At 41.0% G+C, this 16,185-nt stretch overlaps 2 protein-coding genes across 2 annotated transcripts; one reads left to right on the forward strand and one right to left on the reverse strand.

Moving 5' to 3' along the window:
• The first annotated feature begins 209 nt into the window (after nt 1–209).
• On the forward strand, nt 210–10,661 carry si:ch1073-390k14.1 (deoxyribodipyrimidine photo-lyase). The gene is made up of 9 exons (XM_042410544.1): nt 210–4,836; nt 6,667–7,339; nt 7,428–7,739; nt 7,884–8,056; nt 8,152–8,236; nt 8,326–8,558; nt 8,708–8,902; nt 9,035–9,260; nt 9,434–10,661. The coding sequence occupies exons 1-9, from the start codon at nt 4,603–4,605 to the stop codon at nt 9,976–9,978; spliced, it is 2,676 nt and encodes an 891-aa protein (XP_042266478.1). The 5' UTR covers nt 210–4,602; the 3' UTR covers nt 9,979–10,661.
• Nucleotides 10,662–10,743: 82 nt separating this feature from the next.
• On the reverse strand, nt 10,744–14,080 carry LOC121896650 (glycine cleavage system H protein, mitochondrial-like). Its single transcript, XM_042410552.1, has 5 exons — nt 13,882–14,080; nt 13,573–13,655; nt 13,394–13,457; nt 12,575–12,706; nt 10,744–11,319 (listed from the first exon to the last, which is right to left on the reverse strand). Exons 1-5 carry the CDS (start codon nt 14,030–14,032, stop codon nt 11,222–11,224), a joined length of 528 nt encoding a protein of 175 aa, XP_042266486.1. The 5' UTR covers nt 14,033–14,080; the 3' UTR covers nt 10,744–11,221.
• Between the last annotated feature and the right edge of the window lie 2,105 nt (nt 14,081–16,185).

Consider the following 16,185-nt stretch of genomic DNA (forward strand, 5'->3'; position numbering starts at 1 on the left):
GGCAACCGTTGCCAGGGCACCTCTTCTTGACTTTGTCCAAGCAAACAAACGTTGATTAGCGGCAAATCCTCAGAGGTGAGTCCCCTTGTCTTTGAATAGGACAGTTCTCCGCCGACCGCTTTGATCGCTTCGGGTATGCCAGGACCACAGGCTGGCATGGTGCCCACTGGCTGGCACGCAGTAGCTGGCATAGAGAGAATGAAAAATCAGAAGATGGATAGAATGCAGGTTTTTCCGCCAGCATTTTTTTTCGTTAGATCAATCGTCATCAGTTATACCTTACAATTTCCCAATATCCTCCATTTCCCTCTTCAACATCCTTCTATGCTTTTCTTTATCCATCTACATCTGAGTCATCCTCTGTCTGCTGGCATCTTACTCACTTCTATGCTCTGCTATCCTGATATGATATTTTCTATGTCTTCCTTTTCGCTGGCCGTTCTCGTTCGTTTCGCCCCGTTGTGCCTGTGCCAAGGTGGCATCGGGTAGCAGTATGGAGGTCTGTTTCTCTTCCTCTTTCGTTCTTATTCTCCTCGCCCCTTCGCCCATGCCCATGCCCGCCCCCGCTCAAGTCCTGACTGGATGGCACTGTGCCAACCTGCCACCGCCATCGCTCTCATTTGTAGCTCATCCCTTCGTTGCCCTTCCCCCTGTTTCTACATCTCCATCCCTCTCTCTTCCCCTCATTTCATTCATCCACTTTCTGAATCATTTACCCTCTCTGTATGTTTGAAATGCTGCATGTACGTACATAAACAACACTGGTACATTGATGCATATACAACTTTTCATTTCTTAAATGAACGCTGCAAATCGTCGGTCTTTGTTGTCATTTGGGAGACTTTTTTGGCACCTGAAGGAATGCTCTGACTGACTGCCCTGTAGGTAATTACTGCGGCAGTTACTTATTCCACCGAGACAAGAGGAGAAAGACGAAGAGAGCCCTGAGTTTGGAGAAAGCTTCTGTTGTTTTAATTAACTTTTACCAACCCCCCATCACGTGTGCTTCATTTCACATCTCTCTAAGAGCCTGGCGCAGGTTGTACTTGTTCAAACACGCACCATACAGTAATACAATTGATCCGATTATCAGTCACATCGATTGTGTACCATTGACCTCGCCCACTTTACTAAGATGACCCTTGCTCCCTTGTTTTTCTTTTTTTCTCTCCTCTTTAAAATCTCTTGAGTCAAACAAAAGCTGCCAGTGGTGGTGGAGCTATTAAGCAAATACTCTCATTAGTACACAAAACATAATGAATATGTAAATGGTGTGTGTAATTTATGCATGGGCTGAGAGACTTCTTCTCTTTTCAGTCTTCCTTTGTATTCATTCTATTTATATACCCTTTTCCTTAAAAGTTCACACTCTTATGCCAATTTTCCTCCTTTCTTGGACCACATCCTGTGAATGAATCCATGGGAGACTTCTTGAGGTCTCACTATTGTCTCTTTTATTTTGTGTCTTTTTTGAACACATTTCTCCTTGCCTTTAACCATGATTTGTAGATTTTAATAGTCTCTCAGAGTCTCTCTTCTTCTCTGTTTGCTTCTTTCTATTCGCTGCCTGTCCTCTCCAAAACAAACCCCGCAGTGACGCATTAAACCAACAACTGAGTGTTTGGACAAGGTTTTTCTTCCAGGAATATGAATACTGAATAATCTATCCAGTAAATCACCTAAATCACATCCACACTTGACTGTGTTAAATTCTGTGTTTTCCCTTTGTCCCTCTGCGACTGTGTTGATCTTAATGTGTGGTCCAAACCGTGTGGTAAATTTAAAGGTGTCCTGATAAACGGTGAGTAGCCTTGCTCCTGTCTAGGATAAACACCTATAATACTCTGGCTCCCTTGGCAATCACCATAGCAACAAACCATGGTACCCACGTGAGTTGCATAATAAGATGTTCCCCAAGACCACAGACCATAAAGCGGTGACAAACTAGACACCCACAAGCAGTGAATGTGAATCAAAAAATAACCAGTCAAATGTCAGACATCACCTCTGACACATTCCAGACCAATCTTTTCTATTTATCAATAGGCTTTCATCTCACAGCACAGACTCTCATACGCACACGCACCTTCTCTCTGTCTCTCTAGATCTTAACAGGTGCTGATGAGCCGCAGTCAATGATTGTAATGAGCTATCGATCACCGTGGGAAAACAGAGGGACAGAGAGGGGTGAGGGAGGTAGGGGGAACCAGAGGACACACACACAAACAGAGGGAGGTGAACTGCCTGTTGGAAAAAAAAAAAACTTCAGATGAACTAAATGGAGACAAGCTACCTCAGACAGAGTATCGATACTTGCTTTAATCAAGTCCTCATCTACTATTGTTCTGCTAAAATAGAATTTATGGGCAAGTGCTTTCTGCCAGCACAGGTGAGAGGGAACTGTTCAACTCAGAGTGGCTTCTGGACCGATTTGATCTGCTCAGGATGACCATGCAGACATGCTTGTCATGACCGAGTCCAGATGCCAGTGAATGGCACTGACGCAGTATCTCTATTTTCCTCTCTTTTTGTGCTGTGTGCGTGGAGTGGAGGCAGACAGCTTTAGGGAAGGGGGAGGTGCGTTTGTATGTGTGTGTGTGTGTGTGTGTGTGTGTCGTGTGTGTTGGCTGGCGTTTCAGATAATGAAATGCAGCAGGGAACAAAGAGCTGGGGGCCCCTATTCTCTGCGCTGCAGCTTCATTTTCACTCCCGTCAGTCTATGATTCTTCCATACCCGCTTTCTTGTGTACGTGTATGTGTGTGTGCGCCTGTGTTTATGTTTGTATGAGCGGGTTGTTGTGTGCATGAGTGTCCCCTCCTCCTCCTGTTAGTATTCTGCATGGCAGATCCCCCTAATGTAATAACTGTGTCTGCATGTCTAATTTACAGCAGGAGAGAGTAAATAGCCTGTGGTTAATTACAGTACGTGTGTGTGTGTGTGTGTGTGTGTGTGTGTGTATGCGTGTGTGTGTGTCTATGCATGTGTCTACATGCGCGTGGGTGTGTCAGAATGATTTATGAGTTGCAAATAGCTACACCAGTGGCCCGTTTCTCCTCACTTAGTTTTTAATCTGTCTTTCCATTAATTTTCCTGGAGACGTTATTATGGTTTTATAACAGTGTGCACGAGGATGCACATGTGAGTGCGCGTATGTGTTAATGAGACAGAGGTGTGGACATTTTGTGAGGATCGAGACAACGCAGGCACCTGAGCTGCACTTTGTTTTGCCCCCTTTCTTTTTTTACTTCTCCATTTCCCTTCCTTCCTTCCTCTCCCCTTTTTCTCTCTTCCGGCGTTTCGTTCACTCTCTTCATTGAGAGCCACAATGAACACAGATCTTTATTGACAGTACACGGTAGAACATGGAAACAGCAGGTCAATCCGTTTAGCCCAAGGGCCGATACACCAATTCACCAATTTGTCAGTGTTAGTTTGAGAGAGAAAAGCAGCTAATCTCTCCTCTCTGCTCTCTATTGATCACACACTTAGACTCCACTTCTCTGTCTAAACACTATTGATTCTCTCTCTCTCTCAATCTCTTTCTTTCTCTCCCTCTCTTTCTGTCTTGCTCTCTCCACATACCACAGCTCTCAACACATCTTCCATCCATGCACACTGCCTACTTCTCAGATAAAAGCCTAAATAATTGACACTGTACAGTATGTCCTTGCACATGAAGCTCCGAGTCACATATTAGATAGACACTTGAGAATTTTTTAGCATGAACAAAAATAAGACTTTGAGTTATTTCTGTTAATACAATACTATTATAAATGGTGCTTATCAACTACATGAGGCATTTTAGAGTTTGGTCCACAAGTGTCACAAATCATTGTTCCCTGCTGCGCACATTTAAAAGCTTATGCATGGTCTCATTAAAAAAAATCAATTACTTAGCAACCCCTTTATGGCGTGAATACAGTCCGTGATTAAAAATTCACTGCTTGGTACACTGTCTCCTGGCTTTGTTTTTCAGCCTCACGTCAGAGGGTGCACTTGAAAAGGACCACATTCCTGCCAAGATGAAGGCAATTCAGATGAAACCGAGGATCTCTATTCGGTCAGATATAGCTTGTGGGGGCCCCTTTCATGAAGCATTTTTGTTGATAGAAATGATTTGGTCAAGGAGAGCTCCATTGATTTACCAAATCTGGTGTTATCTTACTGTATATGAGAAGATAACAGCAGGAAGAGAGAGAGAGAGGGAAACCTTTGACAAAAACAGACATTCCTACATGATTTATTATCTCTATATATCTCTATCCAAATGTCAAATTAATGAGATGTAAACAGGGATTCCCAAACTGTTACTCTTATGCTGTAAAACAACAGCGTGGCACCCATGGGTTCCTCCATCCTCCCTGCATAGCTGTTATTTATTAGACTTGTACACCCTCTACCGGTGATATTAAGTCATTACAAACATTAAGCTTTGCAGGTTACAAAACTCTGGCACATGGCTTGTGTAACTGAAAATCAGCTGTTGTTTGGTAACCAGTACTGAGGGTGTAGGTCCCAGGACGTGGAGCAGTCTGAGCATTAAGATATGTGTTACTGTATTTATAAAGTGTGAATTGATATCGTCACCTTTTCGGTTGAAGATGCCTTCTCCAGTGGTCGGCGGCGCCGACGATAGCAAAGCTGTGGTGAGAAAGATGTTGAGGGAAGTGCTGGTGGGTCGAGAGGATCCAGAGGGCTTCTTTGCGATGTGTGTGTCCGTCTTGGGGCACCAGGAGACCCGCTCACAGTTTCTGTCCCTCATCCAGCCCCTGTCCACGGCCAACAGCTCCCTCCACTCCGTCCTCACCTCCATCTACCGGGAATATTTCACTAAGGTTAGTGAGAGTTTACTGGATGTACAGCAACTAAGCTAGCTAATACTTCGATTATAATGTCACAGAACTTATGCAAGAGTACAGGAAAAATAAACAAATTAGTATATACAGTAAGAGAAAAGTTTATAACATCAACAGTTTGTTATATTATTTAAATTGGTCTGCTTTATACAGCTACGAGAGCCAAATTAAGCTCGCAAGTTGTTATGGCAACCAAATATCTAGTTAACTTACGTTAATGTTAGCAGAAACAGAGAAACATTTCTGGACACTTGTTAGATTTAACAAGTTTAATCTAACTTTACTAAGTGAAATAGCTGACTCTCGCAGTGCAAAATACAGGAATGTCGTCACCTTGTCACCATTTTACTTTGCTTTGGCTCCCTGCTGAGTCTGGTCAGGTAAAATTTTGTTAGCTCCTGTGCTGGGAGTAGCAGCCTACTGGTGGCATTGTTTACCCAATGAGCTGAAAGTGAAAGATCCCCTCCACGCATGTGTTAAGACATACAAAAATACTCTGCTTGGAACAAAATTGTGTGTCTGATGTGGTTTTTCCACACACAAAGAAGTGCAATTATTATGTTAAAATCCTTATAATGAGTCTATGTACATGCAAATGTATTTCATTTCAAATGTTCACAGAAGTCTCCTACTTCACAGCTAAGTCACTTCTTAGTGCATGTGCATTAGAGGTTTCAAGTTTCAATATCACACTTGTGTAAGTTGAATTTTGGACCAGGATTGGCTCCAAACTAGTCGTGATGTTACAAATCATGCTTGTAGGCCCGCCCCCTTAAAATCAGATTTTCAATTAGTGCAGAGACACTTTCCACTTGCACAAACATCATTCGGCACAGTGAAGCTCAAACATCCAACTGTAGGGCGGAAAAAAGAAAAACAAAGGAGGGGGACTTTAAGGATTTGCAGTAGTACTTTTTTTTAAATGTGGTTCTTACACAGGTACTTTATTTAACAATATATGACACTGAGTTGTTTACAAAAATGATTAACGGGTAATAGAAATCAAATAAGATGACCAACATGCAATATCTTTACAAAATGAATACAAGTCAAAAGTCAAATAAACAATTTTCATACACTTTTTCATATGTACACATATGTATCATATGTAATTAATACATGTGAGATTTTAAACTCATAAATACATACTAAGTACTAATATATAACTATTATCAGTCCTGAGACAAGATCAGCTCAAATAAGTGAAAACACTTGTGGGGGTTATATGCAGTTAGTATTGGGCCTTTAAAATCAAAAGTGCATGAATGAATTGAAAGTTGACACTTTTTAATATTTAATTTGAGACCAGATATCACAGACGTTACTTATTGTAAAAATAATCTTACCAAATGTAATACAGTTTTTAATCAAAAAACTAAGTTGAATAGACAACATAACATTAGTTAGCTCATCATTATCTCCAAGAGCAACATTGATTGTAAATGGACTGCATTTATAAAGCACTTTTATCCAAAGCCTCTCATTCACCATTTACATACACACAGAGATAGTAGCAAGCTACCATGCATGGTGGATTCCTCAGCTGTCCCATAATGCAAAGCAATCTCAAAACATTTTTGCATAATAACAACCTGGTGTTTGGTCATTTTACAGTAGGGTACAGTGCATACTTTTGTTATGCTTAAGATTCTTACCACAGTAGTTTTGACTCATAATCCTTCGGGGAAACACGGCCTGATATCAGAGGTGCTGGTAGTAATTGCATTGTACATGAAATTTTCCATCTCTACTCCAATGACTAACAAGTTATTTTAACACCAATAATAATGGGTTCTAATTAAATTGCAGACTGAAGAGGATGAACTGGAACTGGCATTGACCCTCTCTCTACTTGACATGCAAGATCACCAGCCATCAACCCCCAGCCAAGAGTCCCGACTTCAGCTACCTGGGAACAGACCAAATCAGAGTAGCTCTGTTCATTTGACCTCAGTGTCTAATTCTCAAGGAAATAGTTACACCCAGGTGGTTGATGAAGCTGGCAGGAGAAAAAACACCAACTTGCCACAAACTGGACCCTGGGGCAAAGTGAGCCCAACACAGACCACCCGAGAGTCTGAGCTTCAGAAAAGCACACATTTTGACAAATACAATAAGGAGACACCAGGAATGAGTCAGACAGTGTGTGTCTCCAGACAGTCTGCCTCATTCTCCAAGCAAGACACGGTTCGAGAAGGTGACCAGTTGATGGATTCAGGAGAGTTGAATCAATCAGAGAAATCAAAACGCTCTAAGAACAGGCGGCAGCGACGTAAAGGAGGTAGCCAGCAGGTTGTAGGTTTGCCCTGCTCTCCATCAGCGCCAGCACCTGTATTGTTATGGTTCCGCAGGGATTTGCGACTTTGTGACAACCCTGCTCTCTGTGGCTCATTGGAGATGGGTGCACCCATCATTCCTGTCTTCATTTGGAGCCCTGAAGAGGAGGAGGGACCTGGGATTACTGTGGCTATGGGGGGAGCTTGTAAGTTGACGGAGGAACCAGTGGTGGCATTCTTCTTTAAAATAAAATGCATCACTGTTTGCAATCACTCCATCTTTTCTTTTTACAGGTAAATACTGGCTTCACCAAGCCTTGTCTTGTTTCTGTTCATCTCTGGAGCGCATTGGCAGCCATCTTGTCTTTCTCAAGGCCAATGGAGAGGGGAATGAGGCTGGATCGTCTCTGCGTACCCTTAAAGAGCTGGTAAAGGACACTGGGGCGAGAACTGTGCTGGCTAATGCCCTCTATGAGCCCTGGCTGAAAGAGAGGGATGACATGGTGGTGTCAGCTCTGCAGAAGGATGGTGTTGAATGCAAGATGTTCCACTCTTACTGTCTCAGAGACCCTTACTCTGTCAGCACGGAGGGAGTTGGACTCAGAGGTTTGTCACAACAAGTTGAATTCGGTTCACTGATCTTTCTGAGGTATTTGTGTCATATATCACAGCTTGAGATATGTTTAGCATCAAAGCTAAAATTCAAAATGATCATTTGATTTTGGTGTTTTTGTCTCTTCTGTGATGAAGGAATAGGTTCAGTGTCCCACTTCATGACCTGCTGTAGACAGAACACAGGGTCCGCGTTAGGGGCTCCCCTGGATCCTCCTGTATCTCTTCCTACACCTGCCCACTGGCCTCTGGGGGTCTCTTTGGAAACGTTAGGCCTGGCACGCATGCCCCGCAGGAAAGATGGCACAATGGTTCGTGACCACAGCAGCCTAGCTACAGCCCAGAATACAATAATGATTAGAGCATGCATTCCTCAATATTTTCTTGTGTTTATTTTGGCATTCAGATTGATTGGGCAGCTAACATTCGTAAGTCGTGGGATTTCAGTGAAGAAGGAGCACACGCCCGGCTAGAGGCCTTTCTTCATGATGGTGAGACAGCTTGCATGCGCATTGTACACGTGTTTGAAGGAAGTGTGGCATTGAACGAGCAGTACCATAACTTTTCCCTTGTTTTCTAGGTGTGTATAGATATGAAAAAGAGTCAGGCAGAGCGGATGCTCCAAATACCAGCTGTCTGTCTCCCTACCTTCACTTTGGTCAGCTCAGCCCTCGCTGGTTATTGTGGGATGCCAAAGGGGCGCGCTGCCGACCACCGAAATTTCAACGCAAACTGGCATGGAGAGACTTGGCTTACTGGCAGTTAACACTGTTTCCTGACCTTCCCTGGGAATCTCTCAGGCCTCCATACAAGGTTGAAATGAGCTATAGAAATGCTGATTACACATTAACATATACCTTCAATTTTATACATGAAAGTACAGAAAGTAATTAAATGCCCATATGACACTATGAAGACCTATGTTTTATTACAGAGCATTATTCATTTACTGGTGTTTGCAGGCTCTACGGTGGAGCAGTGATCATGGCCACCTTAAGGCTTGGCAGCGAGGTCGAACAGGCTATCCTCTGGTGGATGCAGCCATGAGGCAGCTTTGGCTGACTGGCTGGATGAACAACTACATGAGACATGTGGTGGCGTCTTTTCTCATTGCATATCTCCATTTGCCCTGGCAAGAAGGCTACCGCTGGTTCCAGGTGAGACGTGCATGCACACAGGCACAAAATAAACTTGTAAAGATATTGTATTCAACGTCACAAATTATTTGAATGTGCAATAGGTTGGCTGCCTCCTTACTGACAGTATCCAACATTTATACGTGCCTGTAGGACACTCTGGTGGATGCAGATGTTGCCATAGATGCTATGATGTGGCAGAATGGGGGCATGTGTGGTCTGGATCACTGGAACTTCGTAATGCATCCCGTTGATGCAGCAATGACCTGTGACCCCTGCGGCAGCTATGTTAGGAAATGGTGTCCTGAACTTGCAGATTTGCCCGATGAGCTAATTCACAAACCCTGGAAATGTCCTGCATCCATGCTTCGACGTGCAGGTGAGGAATTACTCGTCATTAGGCGATGAAGTGAACTGTTAAGCTTATTATTATTGTTTTTCTTTTTTCATGAGTTAAACACAAAAACAAGTACTGTTTTGAATCATGCTACCTGAAATGTATAATTCACACCTTGACATAAAAATCTCCTGTCCTTGGTATTGTCTGTTCAGGTGTGGTGTTTGGCCAGACCTATCCTGAGCGAATAGTAACAGACCTGGAGGTGAGGAGGAGTCAGTCTCTGCAAGATGTGGCTCTGGTGCGGAAAGAGTTTGGACAGTATGTGGACAAGCGCACAGGCTGTGACTTGGTGCCTCTGCCCCCACGCCTAGTCTCTGAGGCCCTGGGGTTATCGCACAGCACTGGGGGTGTGGTGACGGCAGGCAAGCAGTTCCTTCTGCCTGTTATCACCCGTATGGAATTCAAACACCAGCTAGAAGATCCGGATGCAGATGCTGCCTCAAATCCCTACAATGCTGTGTTGAAGGGATATGTGAGCCGCAAGAGGGATGAGACCATTGCTTTCCTCAATGAGAGAGACTTTACTGCCAGTGTGATGTATGAGGGAACCCAGAGAAAGGAGAGGCTGGAGAGTGATTATCGCAGAATGGAGGGACTCCCTCGACCTCCTGCGCCACGGGGCAGGGCGAGGCGAACTCCAACTGCCAAGGACAGGTTCTCTATAGTACCTGGTGGGGCGGTTACATCACTCAGGTGATCCAGGGATCAAAACAGAAAGGTTACAGGTTATTAGAGGACAGACAGTTACTAGCTATTAACTGCAAAATGTTACAGTAAGAGCTACAAAGATGAGGGGATACGTTTTTTTACATTTATATCTACACAGGTCCCAAAGACGTAGAGGCAAATTAGTTTTCCTTTAGAAAAAATTTGCTAGTGGGTTGCGAAATGTTAGGAACATTTTATTGATGAGTATTCTGTATAATCTCAGGTATTGAGCAATGTTATTATAGTCCAGGTGAAAAACATGGGTTCAAGTTAAGCAAAATACATATGCATAAATACTACAGTTTACTTTTGTAAACAGCCTTAAATAAACTGAGATTTAATCATGTGTATCAAAAGACTTCAAGTGGGAGGTGGTATCATGTTCCAATCTTGTCTTGAATTTTGGTTATGGGGAAACCCTTTTGTAAACATTTTTGTAATGGGTTCTAATTTTGGGCTGGAATGTGTGTGTGTGTTTGTGGATCAAATGGATTTAACAGATGGTTGTCTGAAGCAGTTTACTTTGTATTTATCTTAAGTTATACAAATGATAAAATATGCAAATAGCATTTATATTATGTGATGACCTGACAGGTGTCAAGCATTGACCTTTTTAATACCTGTGTAATACCAGCAATCTTATGCTATCACTTTTACTGAAATGTTGACACAAGCTGTAATTTTTTAAAATATTACCCACATTTATAATATCTAATATATCTAAACTTTGGGAAATAAAAAATGACAAAGAAAATACAATGTGTCAGGATGTTTATTCTCTATTCTACAGGTCCCATGACCACAGTGTAGCCGTCATACATGCAGTACAGACCAACATTATTAATAAGACCATAAAGACCAAAGTGCTTTTTTAAAAGTCTAACAGTATCCTAGAACAGTTTCCATTTGACTGAAATAATGGGAAACTGTTCTATTGACTGTGAGTCTTAGTCTCTTGTGTTTTGGGGCTTGAGGCTGCAAGAACTCAACATTGGATGTTTAGTTGATGCAGATTGACAGGTCCCCTACAGTCAGTCTTTTACAGTAGATAAAGGATTCCTAACGTTCACAGCTCTACAACACTGACAGGCCAGCAATACGGAGCTCTGGAGCTCCATTGGTGGATGCAAAGTGTAGCATGGTACCTTGACACAGACACATCTTATGCATCTGCTTACCAGTAGTGTTTGAAAAGGAGAGAGGGAGCATAGCACTTATTAAAAAGTATTAGGTTAGTCCTCGATGGAGCGGATGTATCTCTCGTACGCTGCCTCATCCATCAGAGCCTCAAGCTCAGCAGGGTTGGCGATGGTCATCTTCATCAGCCAACCTATATTGAATAGGTTAAAAGTTAGATTAAGCTGGGAGCCAAGGACCACACCTGTGTGTTTGCATGCTTATCCCTTTTACCACAAGTCACATATTTTTAACATCACTGACGCCATTTTCCAAAATACTTTCCTGGTAGCATTTGGCTTCCTTTTTTCATTATAGTATGAACTTGTAGAGATTTTAAACCAGCTTCATTTAGGACATCTATCAGAGTTAACATTGTGCTTGCCTTTATTGTTGTCAAACTTACATTATCAATGCACAGTAAAGCTGATATGAGTGGAAACTGATTAGAAAGGTCTGCAGTGCATCTCCATGCAATGGTAATGTCATTCTGACAGCAAAAGTAAATATTGTTTAGTGTGATGGATTATCTATCTACAAGTGGATTTTCATATTTGGAAATGAAAAGGAAACCAGTGGCTGTCTGGAAGGTAAAGAAACAAAAAACAAATAAATGTTAAACACTGGTATGCCTCTGAAAATGGCTTGCAGTAATGTAAAGTGCATGTGATAGACTATGGGCTAAAACATGCAGGTAAAGATGGCACACACTTACAGTACAAGATATTACTTTTAATTATACAAAACCTACTTCATCCCCTTGATCCTTTGATTAATTCATAATTAATAATTATACAGTGGCTTCCATGTTAAGTTGCACTACTGCCATCTACTGTCCAAAAAATAATGTGGCTCAGATGCAGTTTACTATAAACACAGCCCATTACTGAGAACTATTAAGATTTAAAACACCACAAACAGGTGGAGGAAACTCTGTTTATATGGTATACCGATGTATATATTTATTTTTCAGTCAATATCATATCAAATCCTTTAGAGCAAGTACTGGCAAATAATGTATCTGTAATGTTTTGGGTTTAGTAAGAAACAAATAAGCCAAGCTAGATCACAAGATGACTGCAGTAAGAAAGTTTTAGATAGTAAACAAAGACCAGTGTCATTGTACAGACTGCACAGATGATCTTAAGACTCCAGAGGCTCGTTAATATAGTGTATGGTTTTTATTATCTTACAACTTTCAGCATTAATATTCATCTATCGACAACAACACACAATATGAAGAACTGTACTTAATGCTGAGTGAGCATTCCTATGCAAGCCCACTTCTGTTCAAACTCTCACATAAACCCATCGTATTGTTTACTTCTTTCACTTTCCATTGCCCTCTCGAAATAACCAAATTATTTATGCGGATTGTGTGTGCTATGTATTTTTATGGGTGTGCTTACCATCTTTGTAGCAGGATTTGTTAACCAGACCAGGGTTGTCTGCCAGAAGCGTATTGACCTCCACCACTTCTCCAGTCAAAGGGGAATAGAGCTCACTGGCAGCCTTTACACTTTCCAGAGCTCCAAACTCATCTGTAGCAGTAGAGGTTAGAAACAAGTGCATTTAAATCAAAGTCAGAAATATGACAAATACAAAGAAACAAGGCAAATATTGCTGAGCTGTGCTTTTGATGATTTTCAGAAAGAAATGATTAAAAACCTGTTGACAAGGCTCTTAGCAAGGGTAACAGCCTTGCTAATGCACATGTGGTTGGGCTATCACCATGCCCCTTGAATACAAATCAAATGGATTTTTCAACCAAATGCATTTTACTATGAATGGAAATAGCTGAGCAATTGTTTCGCATTATAACTGTGCATGAGGGGAAATGTGTGTTGGTCTTTCTTCAAAATGCCTAAAGTGCAGAATAATTTATTCAGAAAAACATGTGCACCACTTACATTGAAATTTGATCTTTTAACAGTCAGTATGTACAGGAGGAATGATTACAGTGAGGAAAACCTCTTTCAGTGTTCATATAGAGCAATACTTTATTAATCCCAAAGGAAAATTAAAGTTTTACAGCAGCCAACAATGAGGTAAAAGAAACAATGCAATTAAAGGCTATATTATATACAATAACTAAATAATTTAGCTTTTAATTGCATTGTTTCTTTTACCTTTTTTACCTCATTGTTGGCTGCTGTAATATGGGCACCTTGTTTCAAGACAGACTTCCTCTCTTATAATTTCTTTCATATTTGCTCTTCACACTGTACCTTGCTGAGCCAGCTGTGTTCCCACCTCTGGCAGTCCACAGTAAACCACATCTCCCAGAGCCTCCTACAAGTGTCAGAAAGCAAGGTCAAAGGTAGAAGCAAACACATATTCTTTTGCATGTGCTTGTGCGTGTACATGCGTGTGTGTGTAAGTGTCTGTGCAGGTTCAAGAAACGTACTTGTGCAAACTTGCTGATGCCGACAGTCCCGACTCCATCGTCTTCTACTCGAATCCATTCGTGCTTGTCTGTGAATTTAAGTGCTGCAAGATAACATATAACAGACTCAGAACACAAAGAGCCTCCCAGTAGAAGAGTTTCAAGTATATTTTATTCCCCGGTCAGTAAAACAGAGAGTAGAAACATGCAGCAGCGTCGTCAACACTCCGTGTCCTTTTCTCTAGCTAATGTTACCCTCTAACGTTAACTAGCCACCGGAAATCTTAGCTAACATGCAACACAAAAACACGCTGGCAAGGGGGGATATACCTGCTGAAACCCGGCTGGAAGAGGCTAATGTTCTTCGAAAATAAGGCGCTGGTGCCAGTCGCAACGGAGAAAGCGGTGCCGACCGAGTAAGTAAAGGCAAAACTGTAGAAAAGTTAGAAGACAGCGAGCGGAACAGCCCACAGACGGCCATGTTTGTCGCTTATTGATGAGAGCGTGGGTCCTCTTCTTCTTCGTGGATATTCATGGAGGCATCAGTGACTCTTTACTGCCTCAGAGTGGTCAAGAAAAAAGTGATTGTAACAAAAATATTTATGCCTGTCATTTTGTGGATCTTATTTTGAGCCAGATTAGAATAGATATTTGGATCTGACAGATCTCATTCCTAAAACTTTGTCCCCGACATAAAACTCATTAATTTCTCAGCTTAACTCCCCCTTCAGCCTGCAGACCTGCTTCTATCTGCCCCTGCATCTGCCACTTTACCCCCACAACCACACCCACACACCCAGCACAACAGTGTTATCATAACAGTGCTTTACTATGTTAACTATGTTTTATGTTATTTGTTAGATTTTTATTTATTTATTTATTTATTTATAGATTTTTTTATTGAACCTACCCAGTGTAACATTTTCTATGTTATGTTATTATATGTTTGTTAGATTATTTATTGAATATAAATGTCTTTGTGTGTTTTGAAAGCTGAACCAAGTCAAATTCTTTGTATTTCTATACTTGGCAAATAAATGATCCTTGAATCCTTCTTGAATGCTTGAATCCTTAAAACTCTTTCCTGATGTACTTAATGTTTAAAAAACAATCAACACAAAGAAACTTGGGATGATTACAGGTAACTTTTAAGGAACTACAGGTTGGTGGCAATTACTGGTAATTAAAGGGAAAACATCACAAAATACCATTTATTCCATATGATATTCCCTCATCTGTTGTTTTGATGATTGGAGAGGGCTGTTTAACAGTCAGTCCAAAATCTCCCATAGCCTAGATGTTTAACTAGGTTGAGATCTGGTGACATGACGTGTGAATCACATCATTTTAATCATCAAACCATTCAGTCACCCCTTGTGCCCTCTACTGAATAATCTGCATTCATTGCTTTTTTTTTTTTTTTTTAGATTTTTTTTAATAATGTGTTTCTGTTAATGAAAAGGAATATGACTCGATTAAACTCTCAAATATGGCCTCAAAACATAATATTGTTCTGGCTGTAATTATTTATTTCTCTAATGTCCTGTCCCCACCCCTCCTCCCTAGAAAAAGCACACATTTTACCATTTTTTCCCATTAACTTTTCACAATTTAGGAACTTAACCTGTAACCTGCATCTGTTGACCTGAACTTCAAGAAGCTTGTGAGACTGTGGTACTGGGTTATTCAATGTGTTTCCACTGTATTTTCCAAAGTGGGACATTTCAGATACACACAGTGGTACAAGTATTTTTAGCTAAAGGTTTTAAACCTTAAATGCCCATTTAACTAATCACCCACCTGGGATATTTCACAGTGCCTGAATATAAGTTTATTTAAACAGCTCCATATTCTATCATATTGGTTTTTTTTCCGTTTTTGCTTACTGCAACTATCTTGCCATGCCCTCCTGAGCTCTTTCTGAACTGCTACTAATTGCTATTACGGTATGGTGCTATGCTTTACCTGTCAAAACCACAAGTTCATGTTTTCTTTTTAACAAGACTTTAACCTGCTTTTTATGTTCCAAATACTTCTCTATGTCTAGATGTGTTTCTGGCGAGCAAAATCAACATTAGTTCAAGACTAAATAAGCTGAGCTTATCAAAGTGATGACTGTTTAAAAGGCTGAGTGCTTTGCTATTATTTATGCATCACATTCCATTTAGAAAATAAAGACTATTTGATGGATAACAACTCCTGAGTCCAGCGGCAAACAAAATAAAGAAAAATAAATGTGATGTGTTAAAATAATGTTTATTTTAAAGAAGATTCGGTATCTGGAGGAACCAGGGTTATGTTGTTTTAAATCCGCCTCTTCCCATGAGAACAATAACGTTATTTCTTAAAAGACCCACAATCCAGAGTTTTTGACCCGTAATATTATTGTATGTGATGCTTAAATAATCACTAAGACAGCCAAAGTAATCACATCCCAGTTTTTTCACATCCTGCAACCATTTTGGAATTTGCACCAGCATGATGACGGCTTCTTGCATTAGTTAAATTGTTTTGCAAGTAATGAACCATTTAAATTTTCTGTCTGCACATGAGGCTCCATTGTAAATAAAGACAAAATACTGGAGCCAGAAAATTCCAGAGAGATGTTTTGGGAGCCATGAGTATAGAACTACA

The sequence above is a fragment of the Thunnus maccoyii genome, chromosome 5, assembly GCF_910596095.1.
Source record: "Thunnus maccoyii chromosome 5, fThuMac1.1, whole genome shotgun sequence".
In the NCBI taxonomy this organism is placed as follows: Eukaryota; Metazoa; Chordata; class Actinopteri; order Scombriformes; family Scombridae; genus Thunnus; species Thunnus maccoyii.